Here is a 12714-nt window from a genome sequence, read left to right on the forward strand (position 1 = left end):
TCTTTGGCTCTTCAGTGTATATGATGCCTATGAGCAAACAGAAATTGACAATGATACTTTTATACATCAAGGTGTAGTCTAATCAACTGCCGTAGCGGGAGAGACGTATCGATATACTAGGAGCAAGTACGAAGCCTTGACGGAAAGTAACAGCCTCCACCAATGGCGGAATAACACAGTACTGCAGACCACTAGTTTAAGAATGAATGAAGTATCGTGTCGAAGGTGGCACAGAAGAAAGACAAATGGACAATTTGAAATGATCTCAAAAGTATACTTCAAAATATACACTGCTGGCCACCGTAAATGCAACACCCTGAAGGAAGCATCCGAATCAAGTGAAATTTACACCATGGGTTTGCAGTGATGAGATATGCAACTGATTAGAATTTCAGCGCAGACGCACATCACGCGCGCCTGTGGCGCCACCTCATAGCGCCATTTAAGGCTTGGCGATTTCGACGAGTGTACGTTCGGCACGTGTGTTTACCTTGTGGTTGTTTCACAAGACGATCAGTTATGCCTCGTAGACAACAGCGAACATCGTTTGATCAAGTATCCGAGTTCGACAGAGGAAGGATAGTGGCTTACCGAGATTGTGGATTATCATACAGAGAAATCGCTAGTCGTGTTGGACGAAACCAAACAACTGTAATGCGGATATGTGACCGTTTGATGCAGGAGGGTACGACGGACCGACGTGGTCGATCGCATTCACCTCGGTGCACCACTGCACGTGCTGATAGGCAAATTGTGCGCATGACAGTGACGGATCGCTCAGTGACATCCCGAACCATAGCACAGCACATTGCGTCTGTAACGCATCATCCAGTGTCTGCGCGTACCATTCAACGCCGTTTACGCAGAGTGGTCTGTCCGCAAGACGTCCATTGCTTCGTCTACCATTGACGCAGAACCACAGACGTCTCCGTCGCCAATGGTGTGATGACAGACGGATGTGGACGGTAGAATGGAATGACGTTGTCTTTACTGACGAGGCACGCTTCTGTCTGCAGCACCACGATGGTCGGATTCGAGTGTGGAGACACCGTGGAGAGAGGATGCTGGACAGCTGCAGTATGCACCACCACACTGGTCTTGCACCGGGTAGTATGGTATGGGGCGGTATTGGATATTACTCTCGCACGCCTCTAGTACGCATTGCCGGTACTTTAAATAGCCGGCGCTACATATCCGAGGTTCTGGAGCCAGTTGTCCTTCCTTACCTTCAGGGCTCGGCCACAGCCATATTTCAACAGGATAATGCGCGACCACACGTGGCACGCATTGTCCAAAGGTTCTTCGTCAATAACCAGATTGAATTGCTTTCCTGGCCGGCTCGCTCTCCGGATCTTTCGCCGATAGAAAACATGTCGTCCATGGTTGCTCAACTAGTGACCCAGATTACATCCCCAGCTGCTACACCAGATCATCTTTGGCAACGTGTGGAAGCTGCTTGGGCTGCTGTACCCCAGGAACACATCCAACGTCTCTGACTCAATGCCGAGACGTGTGGCAGCGGTGATCTCCAACAATGGCGGCTACTCTGGCTACTGATTCTGGCAGGAACCACATGTCACAGACGTCTGTAAACGTAATAATTTGATACTTGGTCAACATGTTATCTACAAAATAAATTTTGTTGTGCTACCTCTTGTCTTTCTTGGTGTTGCATTTACGGTGGCCAGCAGTGTAAATTATTGACGTAATTGTTTTTAGGCTTCCTATTAACCGTTTTTCCCTTTGTGCAATATGTCCCTGATATATCTCATCGTTGCTGCCTCGTGTCCAACAATTATTAAAATACTAAAAAAGCAGAAAGTTTCCAACATGATTGGTGCACAACAGGGGACCAGCATATCACCTCACCACAGACCATGTGCCAAACATTTATCTACCACTACATGATTACTCTGCTATTCACAATTAAGTGCCTGGAAAAGAATTCAGTGTACTACCTTCAAGCTGTCTCTCTACCATCTCCACTCTCTAACGACACGCGGGAAAAACGATCTCTTAAATTTTTCTGTGCGAGCCGTGATTTCTCTTATTTTATCGTGATGATCATTTCTCCCTATGTAGGTGGGTGCCAAAAGAATGTTTCCGAAGTCGGAGGAGAAAACTGGGGATTGAAATTTCATGAGAAGATACCCGTCGCAACGGAAAACGATTTTGTTTTACTGATTATCACTCCAATTCACGTAACATGTATGTGGCACTATCTCCCCTATTTCGCGATAATATAAAACGAGCCACCCTTCTCTTAACTTTTTAGATGTCATCCGACATACCCACCTGATTCAGATCCCACACCGCAGAGCAATTCTCCAGAATAGAGCGGACAAGTGTAATGTATGCAGTCTCTTTAGTAGACCTGTAGCACCTTATAAGTGTTCCTCCAATGAATCGCAGTCTTTCGTTTGCTCTAGCCCAAATATTGCGTATGTGATCGTTCCAATTTAGGATATTTGTAATTGTAATCCCTAATTATTTAGTTGAATTTACAGCCTTCAGATTCGTGTGACTTATCGCGTAATCGAAATTTAGCTAATTTCTTTTAGTGCTCATGTAAATAACTTCACACTTTTCCTTATTCAGGGTAGATTGCCAGTTTTCGAACTATACAGATATCTTATCTAAATCGTTTTGGAAATCGTTTTGGTCACCAGATGACTTTACAAGACGGTAAATGACAGCATCATCCGCAAATAATCTAAGAGGACTTTGCAGACTGACTCCTATGTCGTTAACATGGATCAGGAGCAATAGAGGGCCTATAGCACTTCCTTGGAGAACGCCAGATGATATTTCTGTTTAACTCGATGACTTTCCGTCTATGACAACGAACTGTGACTTCTCTGACAGGAAATCACCAACCGAGTCGCACAACTGAGGTGATATTCCATAGACACGCAGTCTGGTTAGAAGACGCTTGAAAATGAAGATGTCTAAAAATAACCAGAAATGTACTTACGTTGTGCTTCCACATCACTTTGTAGGCACTGGGATTGGCGTTGACTTCGCATTCGAAGTACACATCGTCCCCTTCCTCGATGTCGTTAGGATTCAGGTTTGCTCCTAAGCGAAGCTCAGTCTGAGGAACATCTGTGAAGAAGAGAAAAAAAGCAATGCATTGCAAATCGGGTAGCGAACTATTGCAACACATATTAATAATACAAAAGAACTTCTATAAATTATTACAACATTATATGTATGTTTATATTCTAAACAAGGCAATTATTGCATAGGTTCTTGTGCCTATGTGCCATTCCCCGCCCCGGTATCCATCTTGCCATTCTTATAAACGCAAAAAGTTAAAAATTGTTTAAAAACCTTTACACATGGTATAAACAATCATCTCACATTATTCTAAAGAAAATAACTGTAAAATCTGTAGAAGCAATAATTACCTTCACAAATATAGACACCTATGGTTAGACAAAGATAGAATTTCACTTCCCCTACAAAATCTCGAAATCTGTCAACTGTCATCTTCAGTATTTAAGACGAAACGAAAACCGTTTGCATAACGTACGTTTGGATATGGTTATATTCTTTTCAATCATTTATTAGTTCGCTAGTTTTACAATTTGTGTAGCGATTCTTCGTCTCCTCTGTGTCTGTTGATAGTCTGAATACAACCACCGGCTGGTAGAAGCTGTTGCGACGTTGTGAATTATCGTGTCAGTGTGGCACAAGGAAACAAAAAGAGCCTTTTCAATCAACCACATAATCACCATAAACATTACTTCATTTTCTTTTAAGAACACAAACTTGTCATTATCTATTAGTTAGGATATCAACAGAACAGTATCACACACATCCATGCCCGAGGCAGGATTCGAACCTTCGACGGTAGCGGTCGCGCGGCTCCAGACTGTAGCGCCTAGAACCGCTCGGCCACACTGGCCGGCGACAATGGGTTTGACGAATTATTTATGCTTCATTGTAAGTTGAAGGAGAGGTAGCAGACAAGATTAGCAGGCACATGAGAGTATGGGCCATCATGACTGCCAAACAGGGGAAAAATAGGGTGAGGTTGTACAATACCAACACATAAGTCCTTAATAAAATTTTTGTTGGTGAACAAATTTCAGTGCTAATGTGATTTAAGCTTGATTAGATAAGGACTTTATTAGACCCACAACACAGTGACGTAATATCTAATGCATATATTAATTATTTGATGAAGCGGTTATATCCTGTGACACAATCACGTGTAGGAAATGACACTGCAACAGAAAAAAATTAAACGTTTGTTCTTCAAATGGCTTCCGTAAAATATTGTACCAACACCAAATTCCAAATATTAGTTCAGTCAGACAGAGAATGACATTGCATTGCGACTGGTTGGCTACAAAAGCGGATGTGTAGAATGTTTGTTCTCTAACTTGTGCTGTTTGTGTTTCAGTGAGAGTAGTTTCTACGTAGACTTCATGATTGACGTGAGGTAGAACATCTACAAATTCAGTACGTTTTAAATGAATAAAGTTTCTTTATATGCAAGAAATATGTGAAGGTGCTCTTATGCAGTCATTATTAATTCAGTTCGTTTATCAGTTTGTCTCCATTCCTTCGCAGCTTGTTTCACTTCGTTACATAAGTCTTCGCTGTTGGGGTTCCTGCTTCAATATCTTACTGGCGAAGTTATTGCGACATGCTGCATTTTATAACATGCAGGTACTCAGGTAACACCTGTTCACAACTAAACATAATAATAACCGTGTCATTCCGTTTATCTCTCTCTCTCTTTCTCTCTCTCTCTCTCTCTCTCTCTCTCTCTCTCTCTCTCTGCCGCTACATTTAAAAGAACAGAAATAGCATTTTTTCCTCCGAAGTAAAAGCACTGTTCCTTCTGTCTAAAGGCATTCTTCAGTGACAACATACGACTCTTAATGAAACTGAGATATTTTTTGCAAGCAGAGTGTCGACATCCAAGCGTATCACACGCTGTAGTTGTACTACTGACAGAGAAATTGATCTGATTTTCTGTCTGCCGTTATTCAGAAACAGTGTATTTCACTCACTGTCATCGATGGAAGCAGAAATTTGTGGCTTTCTACGAGATCATGGAGGAGCTTAAGGGGAGTTGGAATGCCGGAAAATGGAAAAAATTCACATTTTCAGTTTTTAACCTTATAACTTAATTTGAAATTTTCTGCTTAAAATGGTGCAAAATTTGTTAAGAAATTCCAATTGGAAGTATTTTTATTTAATTTTTCAAAATTACATGTGCGCCCAGCAAAGTTACCCATCTTGTGATTTGTACACATTTAAATCTTCGCATTTCCGAAAACATTACATATAGAAGGCTGTGGATTTCACTCTTCAGTTGTAGAATCTTTGATCCTTCCATAGGTACCATTGTTTTTACGACTAGCTGTGTTTATTGTTCAGTTTTTGATCTGTGAGTGTTTGTTTTGAGCCTCGAGTTTAGTTTGTCGCTCATTTGGAGTTTGTTATCTGTCTTGTTTTGACTTTCAGTGGTGAGTGCGTAGTTTCTACGATGCCTAGGAGTGCATCATTATTTAAAAAGCGAAAGTTTCGCGGTAATAGATTTACAAATAACGTTTGTTCAAGTGATTCTGCTTCAGCACCTGTTGATGCTGGTGAAAGTTCTGACGTTTGTACAGCTGAGATGTGTGAAGGAGACACGCCCACCAGTGCATCAAAAAAGAAGTTATCAAACTGTGCAAGTGAAATTACAGATGAAGCTTCTAATGAACAATATGTTTTAGTCGACTTTCCTGTTTTTACTGAGTTTATGAAGAAATGTTTGTGTTGTAATCTTTGTGGAGGTTCTTTTGATATGAACATAACAAACTCTATAGGACTTTCCTGCAAAATTGCTATAGTTTGTGCCAGTTGTGAAAATGAGACCTGTTTTTGGAGCTCTAAAACATGCAGTAGCAATTTGTTTGAGAGTAATATCAGGCTAATGTATGCAATGAGAGCAATTGGTAAAGGACATACTGCTGCTCAAACATTTTGTGCCATAATGAATCTTCCACCTCCACCTGCTAAAATTGACAATTACACTGAAGTGATAGGAGATGCTGTTCAGTCTGTAGCAGATTTATCAATGAAAGCTGCTGCCAGTGAAGCAAAATATATAAATGAAGGAAACCCAGATATCCCTGTTGCTTTTGATGGAACCTGGCAGAAAAGGGGTCACACATCCAAAAATGCTGTTGCTACTGTTACTAGTGTGGACAGCGGTAAAGTTTTGGACTATGAAGTGCTCACTAAACATTGTTACCATTGTGCATCTGGTAAGAAAGAAGCAGCTCACATATGTAGCAAGAATTATGAAGGTACGAGTGGAGGCATGGAGGCTGCCGCTGCTGTGAAAATGTTTAGCAGATCAGAAAAAGAACGGGGAGTATTTTACACAAAATTCCTTGGAGATGGGGACTCCAAGGCATACAAAAGTGTTACAGAATCCATGCCATATGTCAATAAGACAATAACTAAACTAGAATGTGTCGGTCATGTTCAGAAACGAATGGGCACTCGTCTAAGGAAACTGAAACAGAATCTGAAGGACAAAATTTTGTCAGATGGTAAAACCATTAGAGGTCGCCTGTCAGATAAAATTATAAATGAATTACAACAATACTATGGTATGGCAATAAGAAATAATGCAAATAATTTGCAGGAAATGAGACAAGCTGTATGGGCCACATATTTACATCGATCATCAACTGATGATAATCCTCAACATTTTGCTTGTCCAGATGGTCCTCAGTCATGGTGCAATTATAGAAAATCTCAAGCTACTGGGGATCCTTATCACCATAAAAATTATATTCCATTGGCTGTTATGGAAGTAATTAAACCAATATATAGAGACTTGGGGCATCCTGATCTTCTGCGAAAATGTCTTCATGGTTGTACCCAGAATCAAAACGAGTCGTTCAACAACCTCATTTGGACTCGTGTACCTAAGAATGTATTTGTTGGGATAAAAACATTGAAATGGGGAGTCAGTGATGCTGTTATTTCATTCAATGATGGTCATATGGGTAGGCTAAAGGTCATGGCAAGGCTCGGCATTGCTCCTGGTATCAACACCATCAGAGGTCTTCAGCTTCTGGACAGCGTGCGAGTAAGGAAGGCTCAGTATGCAGCTGAATTTAATACAAAAAAAGCAAGGGCAGCAAGGAGAAGAAAGCTTCTAGGTGAAGAAGAAGAACTAGAAGATGACCCTGATTACTCTGCTGGACACTTTTGATAATAGAATAAAAGGTATTTGTGAATTTTCATAATAAATTACTTTAATCGCATTTTCTGGCATTTGACATTTTTAGTGTTACATGTACCTTTATCTCATAAACCACTCAACCAACAACATTCAAATTTTCAGAAATGCTGCAAAACAGTTCAAAGAGGCCACTGAACTAGAATCATGACAAGAACTGGCTTATTCTCTGAACTAGGGAAGTTTATGTTATACTTTTTCCAATAAAAAATGGCTTAATGGTAAAAAATTCATAAATACTATACCAACAAAAAGAAAACATTGGTTCTAGTTCAGTGGGCTCACAATATATGCTGAAAACCTCTGCCAGAATTTCAAAGTTCTGAAGATAATAGTTCCAAAGAAAAAGGTACACAAAGTTAGCAAATTTAACATTGGCGAGATAGGGCATTCCAACTCCCCTTAATGTAAATAAATTGTTTCATCTAATAGTAATAACTTTGGTCTTTCCAGTTTGAAATACTTCATACAAATGCCAGGGACCTGCGCCAGAGAGAAAATCCCTAATAAGAGGTTCGAGAGTAATGTGAAAAGGTGGAAAAGTTCTAGGTGCCAGAGGTGACGGCCCATAAATCCATAATTGTTCTGTTATCATGTGTTGTTTTAACTCGTTAACAATGTGACGGGTATACTTTGAGAAGTCAACACTACTATACCTGCATGACAAAGCCATGGTTGTTCGGTGATACTGACTGAAAAATTAGTTTTTTTATTGGCTTACGTAGAGACGACGGTTCATACCTGGTTATATGGTAGGAAAGGATTGGAAACTGAAGTCTGACATCCAGTTGAGCAACAGGTCATTAGAAAAGAAGTTCAAGCATTATTTGACAAGACTGGGGAACTAAATCTCTTGTCGATCACTCTAAGGAAACATCTCTTGACGTTTGCCTATAAAATTTTATCGGATTCACGGGTAACCTAATTCGGATTGGCCCGACGGCAATTTGAATTGTATTTTTCCCTGCTTCTGGAGTTCACAATCAATGGTCGAGACCGCATTTGTACCTTATCAGGCACAGCGAACTGAGAGGCATTACACGATATGTTTGCTACACGCTCGAACGGAGTCTTCAACAAACTGTATCTCGCACACATATGGCTTCAATATGTACTCTCTTACTTCGCTTGTCATACATCTTCATAAACCATTGTTTCCAAATAGTGAACGATATTAAATCTGCACGACGTTGGCTACTAGAACTGCCGATGGCAAGTGATGTGATATACTTCAGGACAGATACCTAAAAAATCATTGTAATACTATAATTTGGCGTAAGTGGAAAAGAAATTGAGTGATGTAGAGCAGAGTATATTTGTGTGTGACAGGTAACTGAGGTGCCGAACAGTCCCGTAACAGTTATGAAGGAATTAAACGGGATTATCAATGAGCATTACGTATTATAGTTACAAGAGCTCTTGTTGAGGGAAACTAGATTACTATACTGAGAAGGTGACACTAGCCTCATCTATTATAAACGGGAAGAGGAGAGGCTTCATCGACGTAAAAATACAGGTGATTTGATTTAGTATGTTTTTCATGCTACTGACGACTGTTTAGCCATCGGTGACCTGTTAAATCATTCTTCTGATGGTGCTGAGGGCTTCCTTGTCCTGAGAAAATCTCTCGTTGAAAACTGTCCTATACACAGTCTCACTAACAAACAATTAACCGCCGGCTGTAGTGGCCGTGCGGTTCTAGGCGCTACAGTCTGGAGCCGAGCGGCCGCTACGGTCGCAGGTTCGAATCCTGCCTCGGGCATGGATGTGTGTGAAGTCCTTAGGTTAGTTAGTTTTAATTAGTTCTAAGTTCTAGGGGACTGATGACCTCAGAAGTTAAGTCGCATAGTGCTCAGAGCCATTTTGAACAATTAACCTTCTTCAACAGGCGTCTCTCTAGGCAAAACATAGATATCAGAGACAAATATGTTACAGCAAAAACTCAGCATTAATGACATAGTTACCATTTTAAGAAATTACGATATGAGTGCAAGGAATCACTGGTGTTTAACATACCAGGATCAGCTCATTTGTGAACTTGTAAATTTTTACTGCTCACAATTTACAATCTAGTTTCAGAAATAGCACAAATTGTTAAATCGAGTCGTGCTCAGTATTTTCTTTTTCTGTAGAGTCCCACCCGTCTCCGTCTTTAGTTTCCTTGCGCATTGTTTCTGGCAAGTTCACGTGTTAAGATGTACAAAAAAAGAAGCTTTCTGATTAATAAAAAGTAAGTGAAGTAGTTCAACTTTGTTACTATTTCCATAATCTCATGGGGATTACTTCTGCCGGGGTCTGATTAATTTGACGGCCACATTTTCTGTAATAAGGGATTGTACCGTCCAATTTATCCTAAAAAAAAGAGAGTGTCGTTCAGAGTGTGTCTTACCACTGAGTAGTCACTTTTGCCACTAAGTATCAAAAGTATTTGATCACAGCCAGATTTCAGTATTTATAGATACTGGCCTTCATGACAGCTACTTTTATATGAGAAGGGCAGATGAGTTGGAAATGCTCTGCTATCATTGCGAAATACTTGCTCTTATGGAATAATTTTACGATCTGGATCCATGCTGTCGAAAAATTTTCACGTTTGACAAGATAAGAAATGCAACAGCGTTATAAATTTAGAATGAAAAACTCAATTTTTGCAACGTTATTAGTCTGCTGAACATTCCCCCTGAGATTCGAAGCTTCTGCCGAGAGAAAGGGGTAATATTACAGGTGTACTTACCTCTTAACAATTACTAGCCTATTCGCAAAAGAAGTTTTACGGTCGATGAGATTCGTCTTGAAGCTTAACTTCAGTTAATTTGTAGAATTAGAACGACATGATTCCTTCATTATACACATAACGATAAACAATTTTCTGGTTTTGCTCTGAAATGAAGACCTTCGTAAACGATATTCTTCTTTGTGCTATTGTCCTACAGGCAACACGTGTCTTCGGCGGCGATTAAAAAGTCTACGTATCATGCTTGTGTTAGAAAAGAATGATATGATTAGGACATAGTCATTGCCGCGATCTCTGTATTGGGGAGGATATTAACGTCTTCAAGCATGCAGCGTATTCAAGTTTAGGTGTTGTAACACATGACCAACGATTACAGACGTCTACGGCTGAGATGTTTATTCAAGAACAATATTTTCTTATTTTTCATTTAGCTCCGGCAGTGCGAAAAAACGTGCTAAGCTGTACTCACCGTCGTGTAATATGTTTTGATGGAAAATATTTTCTCATTTCGTTGTTGGATTTATTTCTCAGCGCTACCACTGCAATATCTACTTCAGGTCCTTTCAGAAGAGGAAATCATAGCGCGTAAGCAGACTGAACAAATTTACGCACCGTGTGGTATATATAAAATTTCAGGCATAGTCCACATTATTAATCTCAAGAAATATTGATCAATGCTTGCAAGCGACTATTTGGGTGTTTAAACTTCATCTCCGTTGAAGGCTACTCGAGTTACACTCCAATGTGTTTCCACTACGTATCTTTCCCTTTTTTCAAATTTCGTAAATATTCTTTCACCTCTTTTTCTCTGGAATGTTTCTAATTTTAACATTTCTATGGTAGGCGATGGAAATGGAAATGCCGTGTGGCTAGGGTCTCCCGTGGGGTAGACCGTTCACCTGATGCAAGTCTTTCGAGTTGACGCCACTTCGGCGACTTGCGTGTCGATGGGGATTAAATGATGATGATAAGGACAACACAACTGACAGTCCCTGAGCAGAGAAAATCTGCGACCCAGCTGGGAATCGAACCCGGGCCGTTAGGTATGACATTCCGTCGCGCTGGCCACTCAGCTACCAGGGGCGGACGGTAGGCGATGGAAACCTCGTAACTCCATTTTGTTAAATTTACACGAGAAGTAAAGACGGTTTCTTAAAAACGTATAAAGTGATACACATAAAGATGCTACATGCGTAACTATGGTGCGTTTAAGCAAAGTTGCGACTTTTGGCGGTTCAGTACGCAGCGAGTGGAGGGTAGCGTAGTTGCCAGTGTATGCCGGACGTGTCAGCCGATGGGGTGGTTAGTGGTGGTTAGTGTTTAACGTCCCGTCGACAACGAGGTCATTAGAGACGGAGCGCAAGCTCAGGTTAGGGAAGGATTGGGAAGGAAATCGGCCGTGCCCTTTCAAAGGAACCATCCCGGCATTTGCCTGAAACGATTTAGGGAAATCACGGAAAACCTAAATCAGGATGGCTGGAGACGGGATTGAACCGTCGTCCTCCCGAAGACGAGTCCAGTGTGCTAACCACTGCGCCACCTCGCTCGGTTGTGTCAGCCGATGGCCACTGTACAATGCCTGGTCTACTCGGCGCGCCGCTTGACTGTGTGAAGAGCAAGTCGATAGATCAGCGATATTTCTCAAACGATTTTAAAGAAACTTTTCGGTAATAAACTGTCCTTCTCTCACATCTTCTAGTTTAATTTGTCAGCTTCATGATGAACCCAATATCATTTCGTTAATGGTCATAGTTATTGTGATATTTCGATAGAAGGTAAACTACTGCAAAAAATTCGTAGCTTGCAGTGAAAGATAGGTATCGACATGCATTTGTGTTTGGTGCGTATTAGGTTGCGTGTTGCTGCGTATTTAATGTAGATAATATATTAAATTATTCTTTTGACCTGGAAGGATATCGCCGTCTGTTTGCAATCTCGAGAATATGTAATGTATTTATTTTGGCAAATGACAGCGCCCAAAGACGATAGTGTTTTGCCATGTGGTTAACATGCAAAACTTCCATATCTATCGCGATATTCAAGCGACTGAAAATTTTTTCCAGTGAAATAATGTAATTATTGATGGCCATCGATAGCTGGTGAAACGAGAACTGCTGTGTGTTTTGTAATATTATAAGTGAAGAAGTTACAAGTTTGTTTTTATACTGCCAATCGACTGTTTCATAAACTATTGACTTGACTTACATTCAGTTGTTGGTTTAATGTTACGCATTTGAGGATTCTGTCGTAATTTAAACTGACTTAGAATGTTAGTAACATGAATATGTCAAACTCTGCTGTGTTTCGACAAAAAAAAGGCAGATTTTAACATGGCAACAAGAGACGTTACATATTCCTCGTTTCGAGGAATATGTCCTTCATGAATCAATGTTTTTATAACTACGTTCTTGGTATGGCTGACACTCAAATGTCGTGTAACATTTACATGGCTTCTTTCGTCGGAGAAAACCTAACTATTTCCTTTGGAATTAGCCAGTTCGTTGACCTGGTAGCGTGAAGTTTTGGCATGCACAGCACTACAGGTTCCATTAACTGGGTCTTAAACGGGTTCAACTTTATCTCATGGAAAATTTCTTTGTACCCAGAGCAAATTTATCTGCTTTCCTAAATTGAATTGTTGAAGCTTTACTCATCACAACAGAATGGTATGACGTTTTGTCTGTAAGTACTGTCGAAATCCGAAGAACGCTTTGCAGCA

The 12714-nt window shown here is 40.5% G+C and overlaps 1 protein-coding gene across 1 annotated transcript in view; it reads right to left on the bottom strand.

Annotated features, from left to right (window-relative positions):
- The window catches only part of LOC126260341 (nephrin-like), a 551200-nt gene that overhangs the window by 193356 nt on the left and 345130 nt on the right, over positions 1-12714 (bottom strand). The window contains exon 7 of the mRNA XM_049957665.1: positions 2975-3105. Coding sequence (XP_049813622.1) covers positions 2975-3105 — 131 coding nt within the window. The remainder of the gene's footprint in view (positions 1-2974; positions 3106-12714) is intronic.

The sequence above is a fragment of the Schistocerca nitens genome, chromosome 5 (assembly GCF_023898315.1).
Source record: "Schistocerca nitens isolate TAMUIC-IGC-003100 chromosome 5, iqSchNite1.1, whole genome shotgun sequence".
Lineage (NCBI taxonomy): Eukaryota > Metazoa > Arthropoda > Insecta > Orthoptera > Acrididae > Schistocerca > Schistocerca nitens.